The sequence below is a fragment of the Pleurodeles waltl genome, chromosome 11, assembly GCF_031143425.1.
Source record: "Pleurodeles waltl isolate 20211129_DDA chromosome 11, aPleWal1.hap1.20221129, whole genome shotgun sequence".
NCBI lineage: Eukaryota > Metazoa > Chordata > Amphibia > Caudata > Salamandridae > Pleurodeles > Pleurodeles waltl.
In genome coordinates this window covers 550,767,682-550,790,489 of record NC_090450.1, presented here as the reverse complement: position 1 = coordinate 550,790,489, position 22,808 = coordinate 550,767,682, and the positions used below count along the sequence as shown (strand labels likewise).

General features: G+C 45.4%; 1 protein-coding gene across 1 annotated transcript; it reads right to left on the bottom strand.

Annotated features, from left to right (window-relative positions):
* Window positions 1–5,896: 5,896 nt before the first annotated feature.
* On the bottom strand, window positions 5,897–6,412 carry LOC138265118 (uncharacterized). The gene has a single exon (XM_069212658.1). The coding sequence runs from the start codon at window positions 6,410–6,412 to the stop codon at window positions 5,897–5,899; it is 516 nt and encodes a 171-aa protein (XP_069068759.1).
* Between the last annotated feature and the right edge of the window lie 16,396 nt (window positions 6,413–22,808).

The following is a 22,808-nucleotide window of genomic DNA, read 5'->3' as shown; positions in this document are numbered from 1 at the left end:
TATATGGGCCCCTTCGACGCAGTTTTCTGCATCACAGGGGTGTGAAAAGGGTGTTGCTGTGGATGTTCCACCGCAACACCCATTGCTTTTGACGCTGCCAAGATTTACAAGAATTCGTAAATCTGAGGCAGTGCCAAAACCTAACACCGCCCCAGGGTGGTGTTAGGATGGCACAACAAGGAGTAATACTTTTATTTCTCCTTGTTGTTTCTTTTTCTATGTGTGCTGCTTTCTGCAGCACACATAGAAGAAGCAAAATGGCATGAATGATTGCTTGTGTGCAGGAAGGGACACCTTCCTGCACACAAACAATCACACCCCTCCAACACAGACACTCTTGCACTATGGTGCAAGGATTCCTATATTGGCAGAGGCAGCTTAATTTAGCATTGACGCAGGGGGAAATTCAGAGGTGTAGCGTGTTCTTGTAAATATGGTGCATCCCTGTGTTTCAAAACTGGTGCAGCGTGACGCTGCTAATTTTGGCGCAGCACCGCGCTTCACCAGTTCCTTGTAAATCTGGCTCTTTGAGAAATAGCCAATTCTACCTCAAATTTCCCCCTTTGTAGAGCCCTGTTTAAAACCTTAGCAACAGATTTACAAGATTATAGCGCCACAGGAGCGTCACTTTTTGTGACGCTCAGGGGGTGCTAACCACTTCTTCATATTTACAAGGAGGTGCAATGTCACTTGTTAGAAATGGGGTCTCAAGTTGGCAGAGGTATATACCTTTGTCCAAGCAGGGACCACAATCCTAGTCAGAGTAAGTCACACACAATCCAAATTATCCTGTGCCCACCCTCTGGTAGCTTGGCACTGAACATTCAGGCTTAACATAGAAGGCAATGTGTAAAGTATTTGTGCAATAAAACATACAGTAACACAGTGAAAACAACATAAAAAGACACCATACAGGTTTAGAAAAATAGAGAATTTTTATCTGAATAAAATACTATTAAAACACTGAAAATCCAATGTACACAAGCAAAGTTATGAATATTCAAAGATTAAATTCAACTAAAGCGCCTAGAAAAAACAATGGCTCCAACTGGAGCTATCATGGTGTCTTTGACGGAGTCGTTCCAAACAATCTGACACCACCGGTGCCGGTCATGGACTCACACGGACCCTCAGGTACAGTACCTTTTGAAAACGAAGAGCAAAGACATCGCAGGGTGTCGGAAAGAGGCGTCAGTGGAGTCGCGGCAGCGTCCGTCCCTTCTGTCGTCTGAGGAGAGAGGCGTTGGTTCTGCGCTGCGAGGCAGATGGAGGTGCTGCATCGGCTCCTTCTGGCTGCAGGGGGAGATGATGCAGCAGCATTTGTGATGCGTCTATTCCTTGTGATCCGACGGAGTAGATGGTTCCAGTCCATCAGGACGTTATGGGGGTCATTCTGACCCTGGCGGTAGACTACCGCCAGGCCAACGACCGCGGATGCACCGCCAACAGGCTGGCGGTGCATCCATGGGCATTCTGACCGCGGTGGTACCGCCGCGGTCAGAAACGGAAAACCGGCGGTGTCCCGCCGTTTTCCCGCTGCCCTGGGGAATCCTCCATGGCGGCGCTGCAGGCAGCGCCGCCATGGGGATTCCGACCCCCTTACCGCCAGCCTGGCTCTGGCGGTTTTGACCGCCAGAACCTGGCTGGCGGTAACAGGTGTCGCGGGGCCCCTGGGGGCCCATGCAGTGCCCATGCCACTGGCATGGGCACTGCAGGGGCCCCCTAACAGGGCCCCATCAAGATTTTCAGTGTCTGCCAAGCAGACACTGAAAATCGCGACGGGTGCAACTGCACCCGTCGCACCCCTTCCACTCCGCCGGCTCCATTCGGAGCCGGCATCCTCATGGAAGGGGGTTTCCCGCTGGGCTGGCGGGCGGCCTTCTGGCGGTCGCCCGCCAGCCCAGCGGGAAACTCAGAATTACCGCAGCGGTCTTCTGACCGCGCAGCGGTATTCTGACGGCGGAACTTTGGCGGGCGGCCTCTGCCGCCCGCCAAAGTCAGAATGACCCCCTATGTGTCGACTTCGCAGTGTCACGATGAGCCTGAGTGATGTCAGCGGAGTCACTGTGACATCGGCATTGCGTTGCAGGCCAAAAATGGTGCATGCAACGAGGTTCACAGAGCGGGAGCAGGCTGCGGCATCACTAGCATCGCTGAAGTCATTCTGAAGTTGCTGAAGTCAGTGTACTATCAACAAGCTAGCAGTGGAGGTCTTTGTAGTCCTTGAGACCCCAGAACGGGAGGCAAGCTCAATCCAAGCCCTTGGAGAGCACTTTGGAGGGAAGGCAGAGTCCTTCCAGCACAGTCAGAGGCCAGCAGGGCAGTGAGCAAAAGCAGGGCAGCAGTCATTTGCAGCAAAGCAGTCCAGGGAGTCCTGTGGGCAGCCAGGCAGGTCTTCTGACAGAGTTCAGATGCAGGTCCAGAAGTGTCTGAGTTGGTGGGGTCAGAGACCAAGTTTATAAACCCAAAAATGCCTTTGAAGTGGGCTCAACTTCAAAGAGTGGTTTTAAAGTGCACAAGTTCCCCTTTCAGTGCAGTTCTGTCTGCCAGGTTCCCAGTAAGGAGTTTGGCAGACCATTGTGTGAGAGCAGGCCACTAGCATTTGAAATGTAAGTGTCAAGCCTTCCACCCTTACAGCCCAGGAAGACCCATTCAATATGCAGATGACTATAGGTCTGACTGAGTGTCCTGTGTTTGTGGTTGTGTGGGTGAAATCCACAGGGGGGCTCTCAACCAGCCGACCCAGATGTTGATTGGAGACAGGCTGTAAGGCACATATAGTTTTTCAGTGCAGAGAAATGCTCACTTTCTAAAAGTGGCATTTCTAAAATAGTAATATAAAATTCAACCTGACCAATAAGTGGGATTATCTATTACCATTCTGGCCAAACTAAACATGACCTGGTTACCCCTTTTAGATCAGACCTTACCACTCAAACGGTATATGAGGGCAGATCTAATGCTAGTCTATGAAAGGAGCAGGCCTCACAGTAATGGAAAATGAATATAGGGGTTTTTCACTACCAGGACATATAAAACATATGTGTACATGTCTTGCCTTTTACCTACATAGCACCCTGCCCAACGGGTTACCTAGAGTCTACCTTAGGGGTGACTTATATGTAGAAAAAGGGGGTTTAGGGCTTGGCAAGTACTTTTAAATGCCAAGTTGAAGTGGCTGTGAAACTTCACACACAGGCCTTGCAATGGCAGGCCTGAGATATGCTTAAGCGGCTGCTTATGTAGATGAACAATCAGTGCTGCAGGCCCACTAGTAGCATTTAATTTACAGGCCTGGGCACAGGTAGTGCACCTTACTAGGGACTAATAAGTAATTCAAATTGTCACGACTTACATGTTGCTTGAGCCTGGAGTCCACTGAACGAGTGACAAGGTTCTTGAACGTTCTGCCTTGGCCCAGGTAGGGGCGATTCTTTCTGGTAGCCACAGTGCTGCAGGCGATAGGAACGCCAAGGGCAGTCTGTGTCCTTCAGAAGTAGTGCCAGAGGGAAAAACCCCTACAAAGGGTAAAAAACCTCAAAAAGGAAATTCCTAGAACAAAGGCAAAAATCAATACGTAGGATACAGGACCAAAAATGAACAGGAAAAAACACTGGAACGAAGCGTAACCAGTATCTGACACAAGGGAGAAGGAGCGAAGACACCATCCAAACAGAAAGTGTTGCAGCGCAAGGAGAACAATAATCACAGCCCTTAAATACCCATAAAACAGGAAGCAACCAGCAGGAAGTGTAAGGACACCATATTGGATAGGGAAAGATACATAGAAAGTAATGGACAAGGGACAAGGGACATAGTGAGTAGAGAACCAATGCATGCTGGGAAGGGAGGGGAATAATGGGGAAAAGGAAAAAACATAAAGGGAAGAACAATCGAGGGCGACAGGAAAGAAGAACAAAAATAGCAGGTGAGTGGGAGAGAGGTTATGTGTGTTTGCATGCGCGCCGCGCTAAAAAGAAATGAGGCCCCATGCCCAATTTGGGGCCTCGGAAAGTGCAGAGGAGACTGTCTGTCTGAGTGCCACGCGACGCAGCATGACAGTAGGTTCCCCCCCCCCCAAAGCCCCAGGTTTGTGTGGAAATAAGCGGTAAAAGTGACAAATCAGAAGAGGGGCGTGAACAGAAGACGCATCTTCCCAAGAGCATTCGCCAAGAGGGTAAACTTTCCAATGAATCAGATACTGAAGACGGTTTCGAAAGACACGAGAGTCACAAATTTCTTGTACCTCATATTCTGGTTCATCATTCACCAATAAGGGAGGAGGAAAAGGGAACTGCCGGGAGAAAGGATCAGGCATGTAGGGTTTTAGCTGGGAAACATGAAAGACCGGATGGATCTTCCAAGTACGAGGTAAGTGAAGACGGACAGTGACAGGATTAACCAACTGAAGAATACAGAAAGGAAAGTAGTAACGAGGTGTAAACTTATTCTGAGAGAGCCGCAAGGGCAGAAATTTTGAAGAAAGACAGACTTTATCCTGGATGTGATGATACACTGGAGTCTCACTGCGCTTCTTATCTGCCATTCTTTTCATGTATCTCTTAGTGTTCAGCAGATTAGATTGATTCATTCTATGGATCTTCCGAATTTGTTTGGAAAATGAGGTGACAGCAGGAAGAGAAGAGGTAGACTGAGGAGTAGTAGGAAAAGAGGTAGGATGATAGCCATAGGAACTGAAAAAGGGGGTGACCTTGGATGCACTATGGACAGTGTTGTTGTAAGAGAATTCTGTGATAGGAAGGTAAGTGTTCCAGTTACTCTGAGTAGAATTACAGAAGCAGCGAAGGTACTGCTCTAGTCCTCGGTTGAGACATTCAGTTTGCCCACTGGTTTGTGGATGGAAACCAGATGACAACGCTACATTGATGTTCAAGGTCCTACAGAAATGTTTCCAAAACCAAGAGATGTACTGAGGTCCCCTGTCTAATACAATACTGTGCGGGAGTCCAAGTAGATGAAAAATATGGTGGATGAATATTTGGCTTAGTTCTTGTGAGGTAGGTAATTTCTTCAGGGCAGTGAAGTGAGCCATCTTTGTAAAGGAATCTACTGTTACCATGATAACCTGATTTCCTGCTGATGGAGGTAGGGAACACATGAAATCAGTTGAAATGGTGTGCCACGGAGCTGGTGGAACAGGTAACGGTAGCAGTAATCCCGCTGGCCTGGTACGGGGTATCTTTACTTGGGCACATATGGGACAGGCCCGTACATAACTGTTGACATCCAATTTCCAAGTAGGCCACCAAAAAGATCGCAAGAGTAATTCTTGCGTGGCCTTGATACCTCTATGACCAGCAATCAGGGAATCATGACACATCTGCAGTGTCTTTTCTCGTACTCTTCTTGTAGGGAGAAACAAAAGGTCCTTATAATAATAATATCCCTTCTGTTTATGTATTTGGGGGTTTAAGTCCTCAAGTTCTTGTTCAGAAAGGTTTGCATATTCCAGTTGTACCTCATCCAGGAATGATTGAGCTACACCAATGATCTTGCTAGGCTCAAGTAGATACTGTGATGGGGTAGGAGTACAATCTGGATAACGGCGAGACAGAGCATCAGCTAGTATGTTTTGGGATCCAGGAATGTAGGTGACATAGAAGTCGTACTGACTAAATAAAAAGGCCCATCGAGCCTGACGACTGTTCTGGCATTGAAAGTTACGTAAACATTGTAGATTCCGATGGTCCGTTCTCACCTCGAAAGGTTCTTTGAACCCCATAAGGAATTGTCTCCACTCTTGGCAGGCCGTCTTAAGGGCTAATAATTCCCTTTCCAATACTGAGTAATGTTCAGACACAGAGAGTACATGGGACAGATGAAAAACTGGATGTTCTAAATCATCGTCTTGTTGGAGTAATACTGCTCTGATGGCTCATTCGGAAGCATTAGCAATAACAATAAATTGTTTGCTGGTGTCTGGATGTCTCAGTATTGGTGCTTGAGTGAAGGCCTTTTTTAGACTTTGAAAAGCTGCTTCAGCCGTCCTTGTCCAGATAAATCCATTGCGTAAATTCTCCTTCTTTAATGTTTGGGTAATGTGACTGGTCTGTTCCGCAAAGTCAAAGATAAACTGACAATAAAAGTTGGCCAGTCCTAGAAAATATTGGGTCTCCTTGAAGGAGGAAGGGGAAGGCCAGTCTAGGATGGCTTGTACCTTTTCCAGATCCATTGATATTCCAGTGGGACTGATGTGATAACCCAGATATTGGACTTCGGTTTTATCAAACTCACATTTCTCTGGTTTACAGTACAGTTGATGTTGCCTGAGTCTTTGGAGGACTTGTTTAACGTGTGTAGAATGAAGTTCAGGACGTCTAGAATATACAAGGATATCGTCTAAGTAGATCACTACTGTATGGTTCATTAGATCGGAGAACACAGAGTCCATAAATCTTTGGAATATGGAGGGGGCATTAGTGAGGCCAAAAGGCATAACCCTGTATTCAAAATGACCAAATGGGGTTTGAAAGGCAGTCTTCCACTCACCTCCTTTCTTGTTGCGCAAAAGGTGGTAGGCTCCACGCAGATCTAATTTGGTAAAACGTTGTGCCCCTCTGACCGCTTCCAGAAAATCTTTGATGGGAGGTAAAGGATAACAGTCCTTTACACTGATCTTATTTAAACCACGAAAATCCAAGCAGGGACGAAGATCTTTAGTCTTCTCGGGTACAAAAAAAGCCAGAGAGGAAGATGGTACGATAAGACCGCTGTGTAGATTTTCTTAGAGGTAATCTTTGAGAACTTCCGTTTTAGGTTCCGTGAGAGAATACACTCTCCCAAAGGGAACGATCGACCCAGGTTCCAGGGGAGTTGTACAATCGTAATCTTAATGTGGTGGCAAAACAGGTCTGCATGGTTTTTGGAATACATCTTGAAAGTCCAAATAGTGATCGGGGACCCCTTGGACTGTATTGATGGAGCAACCTGTAGTGGATTCAGAAGGTATCATTTTCTTGGGTGACCAGTAAGTGTCTGAGGCAAAACAATGTTCATGACAAAACTGAGAGGACAAGGAAATAGTCCTGGTTTCCCAATTTACATAAGGATTATGTCTTATGAACCACGGAATTCCTAGGATTATAGTATGATTGGGAGATGATATTAAGTCAAAGGAGACGTGTTCTTGGTGCTTCCCAAATTGTAGACTTAGAATCAGAGTAGTAGTATTAACTGGACCAGAGGATATTAAGGACCCATCCACAGTGTGTACTTGTTCCGGGACATGCTTGGGTCGTGTTGGTATTTGTTGTGTTGTGGCCCAGGATTTATCCATATAAATGCCACTAGCACCACAATCAAGTAAGGCCATTGTCCTCTCCTCACGACCGTCGGGTAACTGCAGGGTTACAGGTAACATGAACAAATTGGTTGCATTGTCCTTGAAAGAACTAATGGCAGATGATCCCGTCCCCTCCCTTCTTACAGAGGACGGGAAGTAGCGTTTCCCTATGGCTTTAGAGGACGAACGGGCATGTACAGAGCATATGACCAGCAGCACCACAATAAAGGCACAATCCCTTTTTCCATCTTTCTTCACGTTCACTGAAGGAAAGTGGGCCACGAGTAGTATCCACCTGCATAGGTTCACCTTCAGTTTCTCTGAGGGGAGTGCGAGTTTCCTCCGGACGGTGCAAAAAGACACGTGAGGTGCTTAACTGGGAAGGTCCTCTATTTCTTCTTTTTTCCAAACGTCTTTCTTGGAGACTATATTCGATGGAAAGAGCTAAATACATCAGACCGCAAAGATCTTCTACTCAGGTGGAGTGCACTAACTCGTCCTTGATCTCCTCTTTTAGCCCTCTACGAAATAGGATAACTGTCGAAAACGTGTTATATATTGGAGGACATCTTGAGAGCCTTGTTGGATGTCACAGAGTGCTTCTTTAGCGGAGGCCTCTAATCCTGGACGTCCAAACATCTGTTTAAAACAATTCATGAAGGCTGGATAATCAGACAATACTGGGTCATTGGATGATATAATCGGAGTCGCCCAGGCCAAGGCAGGACCAGATAGGGCGCTGATAAGATAACCCACCTTTGTCTTGTTGTGAGAAAATTGTGTGGGTCGGAAGGCAAAGTAAACAGTCAAAGCATCTAAGAACTCTTGCAACTTTGTTGGTTCACCGGAATACCGAGGAGTTGAGGTAGAAACGGTGGGAACATCTGTACTGTGGAAGGCCAAAGCTTGTCGTAAGGCAACATTATTGTTTTGTAATTGTTGCAGTTCCTGAGCCTGTTACTGAATGGTTGCCAGAAGGGACTGGTCAGGGTCTGCAGCCGCCGCCCCTGTATCATCCATCGTGTTAGACAAAGTCGGGTTTATTGGGCGCTGCAATCTGTCACGACTTACGAGTTGCTTGAGCCTGGAGTCTGCTGAACGAGTGACGAGGTTCTTGTTCTTGAATGTTCTGCCTTGGCCCAGGTAAGGGCGACTCTTTCTGGTAGCCACTGTGCTGCAGGCGATAGGAACGCCAAGGGCAGTCCGTGTCCTTCGTAAGTAGTGCCAGAGGGAAAAAAACCCTACAAAGGGGAAAAAACCTCAAAAAGGAAATTCCTGGAAGAAAGGCAAAAATCAATACGTAGGATACAAGACCACAAATGAACAGGAAAAAACACTGGAACAAAGCGTAACCAGTATCTGACACAAGGGAGAAGGAGCGAAGACACCATCCAAACAGAATGTGTTGCAGCGCAAGGAGAACAAGAATCACAGCCCTTAAATACCCATAAAACAGGAAGCGACCAGCAGGAAGTGTAAGGCACCATATTGGATAGGGAAGGATACATAGAAAGTAATGGACAAGGAACATAGTGAGTAGGGAACCAATGCATGCTAGGAAGAGAGGGGAATAATGGGAAAAAAGAAAAAACATAAAGGGAAGAACAAACGAGGGCGTCAGGAAAGAAGGACAAAAATAGCAGGTGAGGAGGGAGAGGTTATGTGTGTTTGCAGGCGCACCGCGCTAAAAAGAAACCAGGCCCTATGACCATTTTGGGGCATCGGATAGTGCAGAGGAGACTGGGGGCGCGTCTGAGTGCTGCGAGCCGCGGCCTAAGCCGAATGTTCGGTTTGTGCTGTGCGCCGCAGCGCAACACAAATATACCAATTGGGTATGAACCAATATTACCATGTTTAAGGTGGGGAGCAGATGCACTTTAGCCCTGGTTAGCAAAGTAAAGTGTGCAGAGTCCTAAAACCAGCAAAAGCAGTTTCAGAAAAGTGGAGAGACGCAGGAAAAAAGTTGAGGGATGACCACCCTAAGGCAGTCAGGTCTAACACCACATTTTATGGCTTTACGCCGCTTTGTAAATATGGGCCTCTACAATGCAGTTTTCTGCGTCAGAGGTGGGTGCAATGGGTATAGAAGTGGGTGTTCCACTGCAACACCCATTGCTTTTGACGGTGCCCCAGATTTGCTAGAAATTCTAAATCTGTGGCAGCGCCAAAACCTAACGCCACCCCAGGGGTGGTGTTAGCAGGGTGAAGTGAGAAAGAATACTTTTATTCCTCCTTGTTTTTGCTTTTTCTATGTGTGCTGCATTCTGCAGCACTCATAGAAGAGACAAAGGGCCAGATGTAGGTAGAAATGGTTTTGCGACTCGCAATTTGCGAGTCACAAAACCATATGCAGAATGGTGTCCCTTACACCATCTGCGAATCGCAAGGGGGTCGCAAAGACCCACCTCATTAACATTAATGAGGTGGGTCGCAACTTGCGACCCCCTTGCGATTCCCTGCACTCACAGGGATGGTGGCCTGTTGGAGACAGTAGACCACCATGTCTGTGACTGCTTTTTCAATAAAGCAGTTTTTTTTTGTTGGTATTGCAGCCCGTTTTCCTTAAAGGAAAACGAGTTTCAATACCCTGGGGAAAATGAAACCAATTGGTTTAATTTCATTTCATTTCCATTGGACCACTGCCTGCTCTGAAAAAATATTTTTGGCGAATGAGTTAGCACCTACTTCACATGGGTGCTAACTGCGAATTGCTTTGCGACCGCGTTCGCGGTCACAAAGAAATTCTGCATCGCGGTGCGAATCGCAAATAGGAAGGGAACACCCCTTCCTATTTGCGAGTCGCATTCCCATTTTGCAAGTCGGTACTGACTCGCAAAATAGGAATGTGCATCGCGATGTGCGTTTTGCATGGCGCAAACTGTGAATTTCGCAGTTTGTGCCATGCAAAACGCGTTGTACATCTGGCCCAAAATGCCATTGTCTATGTGCAAAAAGGTACACCTTCCTGCCCCTAAACAATCACACCCCTCAAGGCAGACACCATTGCACTATGGTGCAAGGATGCCTTCATTGGTGGAGGATGCTTAACTAAGCACTGGGGAAAACGCAGGTGTGCGATGTATTCTTGTAAATACGGCGCATCCCTGTGTTTCAAAGCTGACGCATTGCGGCGCTGCTAATTATGGCTGCGCCAATTTCTTGTAAGTCTGGCCCTTCATTTTTAGCCCTGAACTAAGTCACATTGAAAATACAAATTACTGACTTGCTGATAGCCTCTTCTATTGTGCACAAAGACCATTAATAGGCCTGGGGGAACATTAACATTTCATTTTCTGTCATTGGGTGGGACCCCCTTATTAAGTTTTTTTTATGTGGCGGCTTTTTTAGTTTACTTGGGTTTTGGATCATATTACTGGAATCTCAGCCACCTGAGTTCAAACCTACCACTTAGAACGCCACCCGCCCCAATGCATCTCAAAAACATTGGCTTTTTTGTAACATTATCTACTTTATGAAACCCTAGTCCATATGTTTCTTTCCTGTGCCACGTGACTTTCTCACATGAATGCATGCTATGTAATATCACTTTCAATTATGTCACTTCTTCTGATATCATTCCTGCGATCTATCTCCATGCTACTGCAGAAGCCAGTATGTATGGATTTTCAGACCTCCAGAAAAAATGACATTTTGCAGTTTGGGCCCTCTGTTTCTGATAGGAACAAGGCAACCTGGAGGCCATTTGTTTTGCATTACTTTAGTACCACGCTGCCCACTCAACCGAAAGAAAAATTTAAAGTTGACTCCTCTTCTATCAAGTGACAGCACTGGAATCCTCGCACGTTTCATGTGATGCACATAGCATTAAGTCCCATAATGTTCTCTGATATTCCACTACAGCAAAGGGAATATCTTGAAATCACCAGGGCTGGACTGGCCATAAAGAACATGTGAAACTCAACAGAAGGGTGAGGACCGCGGGCACACAGAGTGGACCAGGGCTGGACTGGCCATAAAGAACATGCGAAACTCAGCAGAAGGGTGAGGACCACGGGGACACAGAGTGGATAGGGGTGGAATCATCATTTTCCAACCTGGGAGACACATAGGCGTGAATTTAAAGTGGCGCTGCATCCAATCCAGTGCCGCACGGCGAACCATGGCACAGGGTAGAGGTAATAGCATTAAAAAGTTTGATGCTATTGATGTACTGTGCAGGATTAGCGCCAACTTTTTTGGCACTAATTCTGCTGGGTACATAGGGGTCCATTGAAAACAATGGTATGCCCCCTTTTAATGCCTGCTCTGAGCATTCGTTAGAAATAGCCACTAAAAATGGGGCAGTGGACTCTCTTAGATTCTACTGTGCCATTTTTGCAGCCCTCCTAACAGGGGAATGCCCCCCTTGCATACATTATGCCTGGCGCTGGCATAATGTGGTGCAAGGGATTACAAAGCGGTGCAATTAATGCATTGCGCTACTTTGTAAATATGGCTCTGTGAATGTGGACTCGTTTGGCCACAATAGCGTCATAAAAAATAATGCAAATGTGGCACAAGGAGGCACTAGGCCCTCTTAAATGTGGGCCCAGACAAAATGTAAATTAGGTAGACATAATTTACATAATATTGAGAATTTCACATAACGCTTGGTATGTACAACTCCCAAAATTATGCTATTACACCATGTCGCACAATTATGCACTGTTTGCTGCAAAGTTATATCACTGAATCATGGGAACAATGCAAACACCCGGAGCTCAAGTTAATGTTGGTTGCGACAGTATGTTTTTTGCACTTTTTTTTGTGCACAGTGTGTCCTAAAATCAGGGCCACTGGAATTATGCTGCAGGAGAGCACCACATTATGTGGCAGGGTTGAGTAAATTATAAAGCAAGGAAAAGCAAATTATGCATCTCTGCAATAGTATTATTTCATTATTTTGTTATTTTTTAACTTGGTAACACTGCATGGGCATTGCTTGCACCTCTTTGGCACCAGTTTAACACCCAAATATATCAATAAGCAACAGAAAGATAACCAGTCCAGCTTTGCAAAGGGCCAACTACTGCACTGTGACACGTATTGCTATGTTTTTAGTAACTTTTGAACCGTATGAGCCAGAAACTATTTTTTTGTTAAAATGTGCAGATTATGCGGCCGATGATGAATTGTATGGCAAATCTATAACTATGCAAAAAAGCAACATGGCTGCACATTTGTTTAATTCCAGTGGTCCTGTCTAAAATGCACCACTAAAGTACAGCACTAAATCAAGGATTTGCATTTCACATAAATACACCTATTTTTGCATATTTTTTCCGAAAATCTGTTTAATTATGTGAAACCAAATTACACAAATTCTTCAAACATCTAATAAATTGCATTCATTCTTCACCTGGAGATGGCTGAGCTCAATTGAAACATGTGCTCGATATACAAGGTGTAGCAGTTTTTAAAGCACTGCAGCATTCCTTGTAAATCCAGCAGCTTTCAGGAAAAAGAAAAATCATGATAACTCAGATGATTAATGTACGTGCTGGAGGAGGATGGGAGTTTTGTCTAGTGGCAGTTTTGACTCATCACAGGTAGCGCAGATGGTTAATATGCCTGCCGCGAAGTATTTTATGTGCATAGCACAGGGGGTTACTGCTTTTGTCACAGAGACTTTTTGTTACAGTGCAGTTCATAAGTTACAATCATAATCTAGCACAGTGAGCTATGAACTGGCATCAAAAGAGTTGCATGAAAACTGCATGGCACAAATTAGAAAGTTATGTTTTTTTCGCGGTCTTTTGTTTTCCTTTTGCTGATAAAAAAAGGTTTGCTTGCATAGAAATACATTCTTATTATCAGGTGTGGCTCCTCCGCTATGGTGGACGAGCACCGCCCCAACCCCCGCCAGCAGCAGTTGCAAAAATTTACTATAAACAATAATAAACTATGTTTATTCTCATTTTATACTAAAAGGGACAGGGCCATGGGGCTGTGACGAGCATGAAGGGAGAGTGTGCAGCACTCCCCCTTAGGGCGCATGTATGCTTGACCGGCCACCTCTGGCTGGCAAAACACACATGCACACTGGGCTCTCTCCATCCCAGCAACACAGGCACTGCGTTGCTGGGTTGAAGACAGCAGGCAGAGACTTTCACTCTGACTCGGAGAATCCTGGCTGGGTGCTCAGTCCAATCCTATCACTGCTTTCATGCTGCCAGCAGCATAAAAACAGCGTTTTGACTGGATGCAGGGCAGGCTGGGAGCCTGTGCCTGCAGTAAAGGTGGGGAGTGGAGCGGAGCACATTACCGATGCAGCACATAAGGTAAGTTATTTTAAAAATTATTATATTTTTTTGGCCCTCTGCCAATCGCCACGCCGCCCTTCCCCTTTTCCCTCCTGTGATCCACCACTGCTTATTATTCAAGTCAATGCTATACACTGTGTTATGCTCTAAATCCTGAATTTGTGCTTCTGCAGACTAAGCACTCTTAGAAAATGCCTTCCAGTATGGATGGCATATGGATCCTACACATGGTAGTCCCTTGTAAAGTCCTCTAACACCCCTCACTGGTATGAGAAGCGCTGTAAAATACATGAATTACATGTGACAGCGAGGCTGTGGAGACATGAGAGGCCCTTATGGTTTTACTTCCTTTCCCCAACACATATTTATGTGAAAAAGCTTTCTCAGGTCTTATGTACCTAAAAAATAGAAATCGCTTTGGAAATGTAGACTCTGACCTGAGGATTCAGCTTTCCTAAATAAAACCAAGCATTGAAAAGTTAGTCGTCGAGATGCAGCGCCAACCTTCCCATTAACATTTTTTAGTTCTTGCATATTTTTTCAATTTAAAACAATTATATCTTTAGTAATTCGAGTATTTGGTGTGTACTTGTGTGTGTACTTTTTGTGAATTACTGAATAATGTTTGAGATTTAAATTGTACAAATTGCTTGGGTGTCCCCAGCTTCTAGTAGTGATTCAGTGAGGGTCCTCAAAAGTCAAAAGGTTGGGAACCACTGACCTACCTCATTAATATTCATGAGGTAGGACAGATTGAAGCCCACTCTGAGTAGGAATTGTGTAAAGCGATCGATTGCAGTTTGCAAAATTCAACACCGGTCCCAAAAATACTGGTCACAATTTGCAAGTTGTATTTTAGGACTAGCGTTTTGTACATCAGGCCCCTAGGGCCATATTTATACCTTTTGATGCAAAACTGCGGGAATGCAGTTTTGCGTCAAAAGATTTAACGAGGGCTAACGCCATTTCTTAGCACCACCGTGCATCAAATTTATACTCTGACGAACGGTGGAGCAAAGTACGGGTTAGAGTCATTTTTTTTACTCTAACCAGTGCACCGCGTCCTAAAGCAAAAAAACGTTAACACAGGGAAAATGACTCTAATCCGGTTTTCGACGTCGCAAACTGGATATGTGCCATTTTCCACTGCATTAGCGTAAAAAAGCGACGCAAATGCAACAAACATTGCTAAGGAGCCTAATAATGTATCCCAGAAGCCAGGAGAGACCCCAGGGAGACCCCAATCTACAAGGAACCAGCCAGGAGGACACAGACAAGACCCAGGGGAGAGACAAGAAGAAAAGGAAGTGTTGTTTCAGTGCAGAGGAGCATGAAATACTGAAACACTGGTCAGAGAGGTGACGGAGCACCAGCATCAACTTTTCATCACCTCAAAATTGCCAATTGGGAGGAGAGAGGCAATTTGACAACAAATTGTCGACAAGATAAACAGTGTGGCAGAGATCAGGAGAACTGTCACAGAGTGCAAGAAACGCTGGCATAACTGCAAGCGCAGGACAAAGGAAAAAATGGGAAGGAACAGGAAAGCAGCACTGCAGACTGGAGGTGGGAGTCCAGCACCGCAGGAGGCCTGGACGAGATGGAGAAGATGGTGGCAGCTGTCATCCCAGAAGAGATCATCAAAGGAATCGCAGGACAGAACATTGCAGACTACCAGGAAACAACACAGATGCAGGGTAAGTTGCATGGGAGACCAAAATGCCTAAATTTTAACTGCAAGCAGGGGGAGGTACATACCTACTACACAATGCATGTCAGCCATGGAAATCAGGCAGTGGAAAGGGCAAAGGGGCACGGCAGGGGGGGCATGGGCTGTGCAGGGGCATCCAGTGGCACAACACAACACCAACTACCTTTGCATTGGGGTACTACGCCATGCCAAGGCTGCTGGAAATGCTGTAGCAGACCAGGAGGGTAGGGTAATTGGTTTACCAACCGGATGCGCTGTATCCAATTTATGTGAGCGTCTTTGATTTTCCCTGGATAAAACAGGCCTTCTGTCACAGGACAGCTGGTATTGTCAGAACGTGAACTAGGAGACAATGCCCAGTCTCAGGCCATTTGCTCAAGCCGCATTTACCATTGACAACAGTTGCCACTACCACCTGTGCTGTGTGTGCTGGTCAATTAGGAAATGGCAGTTAGGTGCCCATGGAACAAACACACTCAAAATAGAGGGTTCAGGATGACGACGTGATCAATCCCCTTCAATTCCTAACAAAGTGTAAATCCTGTCAAATGCTCATGTCTATAGGCGCAATACACATCATGTATTGTTACTTACATTATGAAGTACACAGCAGTAATGTCATACCCATGCTGCCCATTCCAGGGTCTACCCGGTGCCTATGTTACAACAGCTGCAATGCCACCTTGCAACATCTCAACTGTCATACTGCTAAGACAACAGCATTGAGGGGGAGGAGATATGTATAACTAGTAAAAACACACCCGCACAGTCAGAGCAGAAGCAGAGGAAATGGAATACTTCCAGGCCCACCAGTGCAATCCAATGTAGCACACATTGGCAAACATCAACATGACACACTACCAATGCTGACACCTGTATCGTTTCATGCAATACATGGTATGTGCTTGGTCTCAGCAATGTATAGGTGTATGTGAAATATCATAGACTGGGTCAGTCCCACATTGTTATGTGTGGTGCAAGTGGCATCAGAACACCAACAGGCATTGCAAGGCCTCACCATGCTAATGGAAGTAGAGGGAGGGGTGAATAGGACAAGTAGGTGGCAAGACACAATTTGGACAGAGCCTACACCTAGAGGATGTGACGCAGACAATTCCCCAAACTGCCCACACTACATGTGACATGCAGGTGGGGCATAGGCCTGTGAGAATGCTAATATTAATGACAGGAACAATGAACAGGAACCAAGATTACAATATTCCAGTAATAGGAAGTCAGTGATGTCACATTACAACTGCCACAACACAGACACACTAATTGTACAATATCTCATTGCAGAGGAAAATGGCTGTCCTGTGGATATGCCTGTCCTGGACTACCCTGATGACATGGATGACAAGCTGACAACCATTAGCCAGGAAACCCTCCAAGATGTCCTCAGAACCCTCCAGACCCCACCTTCAGTCGCAAGGAGGAGCACGGATGTAGCAGCCATCACAGAGGACCCACCCACCACCCCAATAGTAAGACCTGCCAGCTCAAACACAGCTGAGGACACTGATGACACTGGGACCACCTTTGAGAGGACAGTTGTGAGAGTACAGCAGGAGTTGGCCAAGGAGGTGCAGGTGGGGATGCAAAATCTGGCAGCCAGCCTTGAGGGGAGGCGCATGTGCATGATGACATCCGCAGAACAGTCAGCAGCCATGCAAGTCCAACAATCCCTACTGCAAGGACTACAACAGTGAGTGAGGGACTTCACCACAGCAGTTAGGGAGTTGCCATAATACCTGATATCCCAAACATTTCACTGCATGCATGACTACAATCATGACCCCCTCAGGGCCGCCCTGGCTGCATACCACAGCCATGTAGCTACTATACTCAATAACCAGCAGCTCCTCTTTGCTGCAGTTGTGCTCTTAATAGCCTCACAGTTGGCAGCTACCGGGAATTCAGTTTCCACTTCTCCAAACACTGAAGTGTGTGTTGCCCCTCAAACCCACCAACAACAAGGGCAGAGGAGACTACACACACTTCAGAAGATGAAGATGTGGAACAGATCACCTTCAACAGTAGGACTACCCGGTAGCACCAGTCCATGCCACGTGGGCAGTGATTTTCCTATGTCCTGTGCTTGATAACATGCCAGTCTTGCTACAGTTGGTAACATGCACTGTTCTCCAACACACTGTTTACCTTACCACTATGGACTGCTATTGTCTCTCACTACCTAATTGGCAATTCATGTTTCTCTGCACTTAATGACACTCCATCACAGCATGTCCAATGATATGTCCCTCACCATTGCACTTGTGTTGTGTCACAATAGAATGCGTCACACTAATGGACTTACAATCCTGGACCATGTAAATATTGCACTACAGCACTTTAAAATAAACAGCACCTACACAACCACTTTGTCTCTGTGTAATGTGACACATCAACTGTGCAGGTGTTTTGTGATGTATGTAACATGTCAGTGGCCACAGAATGTCAATTGAATAGTGTAGAAAGAATGTGGGCTGATATCTATGCACAAGGGTCTGGATTTTATCATCATCTGTGGTGCCTTTGGCTTATTTCTGAAGTTAAAGCATGACAAACAGTATAATTATGTGTAGAAAATGTATATTTCAGGCCCACATCCCCTACAAGACAATCATTGCGTATGTGACATATGACTCTATAATTTAATCCCACACCATACAGCAGGAATGGATGTGTACGAGTGTTTAGACAATAACGTCACCTGGGAGTACAATGTAATAAATCATAGGTGTGATTTATGCATACTGAACTTCATAAGATTATGACACCACTCAGTTTATCAGAGCTCACATGAACATCAGGCTGCAGGCAGACCTCCCACAGTACCCAAGATTCCAACACAGGACTCAAACGATGACAGCTTTAAAATCACACCTACCTTTACAATACATTGGGAACCATAGTCACCTTGAGTGGTGGGTTCAATGGATGGCAGATGCATAGAGAAGTAACTTTGTTCTAGCTGCCAATGTGACAGCTCATTTGGAAGTGAGAATAACCATGTCAAGAATGGGATGTGGATGCAGGATGGAACACACACGCAAACACAAATTTGACACTGTACACCCAGGCAAAGTCCTGATCCCCAAGCATATGACACATACTGTAAAGGAGTACATACAACTTTATTATATATGTATGAAAGGAAACTTAAACTATGTCAAACACCTAAACTAACCTAACCTATCCTAACTATACATTACACACAACTGGCCCTAACTACCCTAAGCTGAACTTACTTACCACATGTAACTAAACACTCTAAACATCAATCCGCCACCCCACTTAAATGACGGGACACGTGTAGGACAGCATATACTAGCATAAACACATACTAACTAATCCTAAACAATATTAAAAAAATTGTATTTTTTGTATTTTTTTTTTAATACACATAAAGCCCAACATCAACCCCCACCCAACCACAAACCAATATGTAATAATGTAACTCCCCCACCCTCAACCCACTTATCCTAACTAAACTAACAGCCTACTCTAACCTATCACTAAGCCCCCTAAACCCACTAAAAAACTGTATGAGGAAAGAGGAGGGAGGGGATGGGATTAGGGGTGAGGAACAATGAACTCAAAGAGTTGCCCTCCTCTGTATTTTTTTATCGACCTCAGTCTCTCTGCTGTAGACTGTCCATGCACCTCATCATACGTTGCATGTCACGGTGGAGGTGGTGCAATGCTGCTATGTCCATTACTCCTGCTGTGGTGGTCTGAATTGCACTTGATGTTGCAGGTGCTGGTGCCGTGGTTGGAGGTGGTGGGACAGATGGTGCTGCTGTTCGGCTTTGTGCTGATGAGGTTGAGGGTCCAGCTGGAGTGGCTGTTATCCCAGTGTCCACTGTGCTTGCTGTTGGTGTGGTGGCAGCTGTTGTGGCCTATGCTGGCTCCCCTTGGCTAAAGGCCATCCATGCACCTGTGGCTCTCTTGTGACGATACTGCCTACCCATCATGCGGTACCCAGCCTCCACATCAAGGATGTGCTTGTAACGCACTGCCTGCCTCTGAAATTCACAGATTTCCTGTGCATTCCTGTGGGCAGCTGTAAAAATGAGTCAGGCAAACATTAGTGACATCATTGTGTGTTACATGTACAGATGATAATCTAACACTTCCTCACAAATAGCACATGCAGTCCAAATCACAGTACAGTTGATAGAATGTCCCTGAGGAATGAAATGCCAGTGCAGCCTACCCATCAACTATCTAACAGCACAGCAATGCACAACAAGGTGTGTAGTTAATTAACTGATCTGTGCATATATGTAGTGCTATTGGTCACATAACAAATGCTGCAAGTATTCAACATGTGCCAGGCCAACTAATCCCTATCTTCTAGATCAAATTCAAGGCACACAAGACCTGTGATTTGTTTATGGAACTGGCAGGATGCTATGCAGTTGGTACTCATAAGGGGGCATTGTAGTTTGGCACACATGAATGCTTGAATTACATGTCTGTCATCTACACTGTGACCATCACAACTAGCTACATATATTTTCTCCCCCTAACCCTGTGCCTCAGGGGGGACAGGCATGCAATACATATTTTAAGCCATCAAGGACAACCACAAAGCTTTGTCCAGCTGTACATGGATTTAGTCAGTGTGACACAGGTAAGGAGGCCTGCCAAATAGGAGTGAGCCAACCATTGGACAATCACATCTACATTCAGGTTTCCATTTGTAGACAACCATCAACATCAGATCTCACTGACATATTTCCTAAATCAACCAAATTGATGCAAGCACCCATCTGGCCTTGACCTGCATGCATGCCTATAACATATCACTCAAGTGCCACGTAAATAGAGTACAACATGTGGGGCTAGATGCTGTGGGACAGTCACCCATACAGTCCTACATGTTCATTACTTAACAGGGATGCGCAAGTTTGTGTGTAAAACTGATGCATAACTGTTTTGTGTGAATTAGGGTATGACTTGCTGACTAAATTATGACACTGGCCACCTCCAAATCAATTTTTAGCATATATGTGGCTACAAATCACCTTATTCACCTGCCCATGCCTATTGTGCAGCACTAGACTTCCAATATATGACTCTCTGCCAGTGAATGTCTAACTCATCCATGCAACACTTTGTTAACCTCTTGTCAAGTCACATATCAGATCATGTGCCTGCTCATCATATCTTGCAATGAGTCCAACACACAAGAGTCAATCACACAACATCTGCAAACACAACACAGGACAAACATTTTCACACTTACTGGATAAGTCTGGGTCCTCGAATCGAGCCACTTCACCTATGTTGTAGGGGGCTGGTCCACCTGTAAAACATGGAAGGGTGACATGTGCTCAATGTCTGCTCACTGTACAAACGTCGGAACAAAAAATCACTGTGTGTGACATTTTATATGATAGAGCTACACATCAGGCATGTAGACACCCCAACAGACATACCACTGCAAACATGCATTGACACTGTCACTCCAGTGAGTGATAGACACACATATGCACACATGCACTGGCCCTAACAATCATGTTGTGCCCAACATGATTACTCAGTTTTGTGGATAATACATTCCAGATGGTACTCCATTTCATCTTTTGTGATTGGGAGACACATGCATTGCCACATTCCTGGTGCACTGCAATACCAGTGACTCAGGTATTGCGGCTTGTGCATCAAGGGACAATGAGTAACTGTGTGATGGTCATGTGGGTTGATATGCTTTCAGGAATTATTGTGCTTTCAGTGGTACATAATAGGTGTGCCAGTGTTGTATGTAGGTTACATATGCCACATTGGCAGTGTACCCTAAGACAACATGATGGCAGGGATCCTGTGTGGTAATTGATGACAATGTTACACTAAACATGGATTGGCCACTTTTCTGTTTCAAAACTGCAAAATGATGTATGCTGACAGTGTCTTAGTTGATCATCGTTGACAGAATGCCGGGCACAGGTGTAGTCATTGTACCTGAAATGTGTCACTCTGGTCTATGTGTACCTATGTTAGGTATTGTGAATCACACATTGCTAGATTCAGCAACTTACAATTAGCAAGTTGGGTGATCAGAGGTAGTACACCCGAACTGACACTGTTCGCTAATGAAAAATGGGGTAGCAAATGTCCTACTTCTTCAATCATGATGAGGTAGGTCTCTTTTTGAGAACACCTTGGGAATGGCGGCACTCACAGGAATGCTGGCCTGCTGAGCTCAGCAGACCACCATGTCTGTGATTGTCTTCATACCGAGAAGGTTACATTTGTAGAAATGCTGCAATATTTCAGCAGGGGTGTACAGAAAGTAATTTAACAACCTATTTCTTCACTAAAATAGTATTATGGAAGCAGTCAGTGGTCCCTTGCACAACATCATGCTCAAAAATAGTTTGTGACCATGCATTCACAAAGAGCAGGGATCCCATGCTGACCCTTTCACTTTCGAAAATGGGTTGGCACCAGTGTGACACAGATGGTAACTGCAATAGCTCAGTCCCGCAATTTGTGCCCAAGCAAAAATTGTCTTTGGGCCCTGCTACTCAATGATGGGATTTCAACGCCTACTCCAAAATGCCACGAGATGACCTTGTTTTGTGATAACGCTATCTGGTAGCATAATGGCCCATTTGGGTTTGGCCATGTGAATAATTATTTGTCCTGAAGTAAACACACAGAAACAGTGAACTTAGGCCCAGATGTCTAATTTATTTTGTGTCGCATTTGCTTCATTTGTTGACGCAACAGCTGCGCAAATTAGCAAAAGACATTTGAATGTAGCAAGTGTGCGCTACTTTTGCGTCCAGAAATTACGCAAATGCAGCGTGAACAAAGTAGAAATATGGGCCTAAGATAATAGTGAAGGTTATGAAGAGCTTGGTACGTATGGCCCTGAATACTGTTCGGACATAGTTCAACAAATTGTGGACTGCATTGTTACCATGTGTTACCATGTGTAATACATCCCATTCCTGGTATACTCACAGTTTGTTCAACTTACATTCCACATGTCCACAAACATTGCATGCAGCATGTCACAACATCTGCTACTGTCACTCCAGAACATTGTACTGTACAAATTAGTCAATTTGGTACTCACCAACACGGCCACCAATCCCCACACCCTGGTGGTCCAGCAGGTTCTGCTCTCGGGCCACCAGGTCAGCCCAGCGATGCTTCAGCTGGGGATCATTACGATGAGTGTTGAAAATCCGCCTCAAGTGGAACAGCATCTTTGGCCACCTCAGCCGTCTTGCCTCCATGTGTTACCCCTGTATCACACGGCCCCCAGCCTCCAGCATCAGGGGGAGGAAGTTGCAGACTAGCCACACAAATGCCCATAGCTCCTCCTCACCTATGCGCCCCAGCCGTGGCCTTCCCGACATCACACAAAACAATAATTCAAATGTAAAGAGGGAAAAACAGGGAAAGGAGGTAGAAAAAGGAAACTTATCTAACCCAATGACAGCCCAAAACTACCCAAACTAATACTACCCACAAACAGACTGCCAACAGTACAAATACAAATCTAAATACA

Coding starts and splice junctions, on each gene's coding strand:
- LOC138265118 (XM_069212658.1), bottom strand. CDS start 6,412: ATGGACTCTGTGTTCTCCGATCTAATGAACCATACAGTAGTGATCTAC.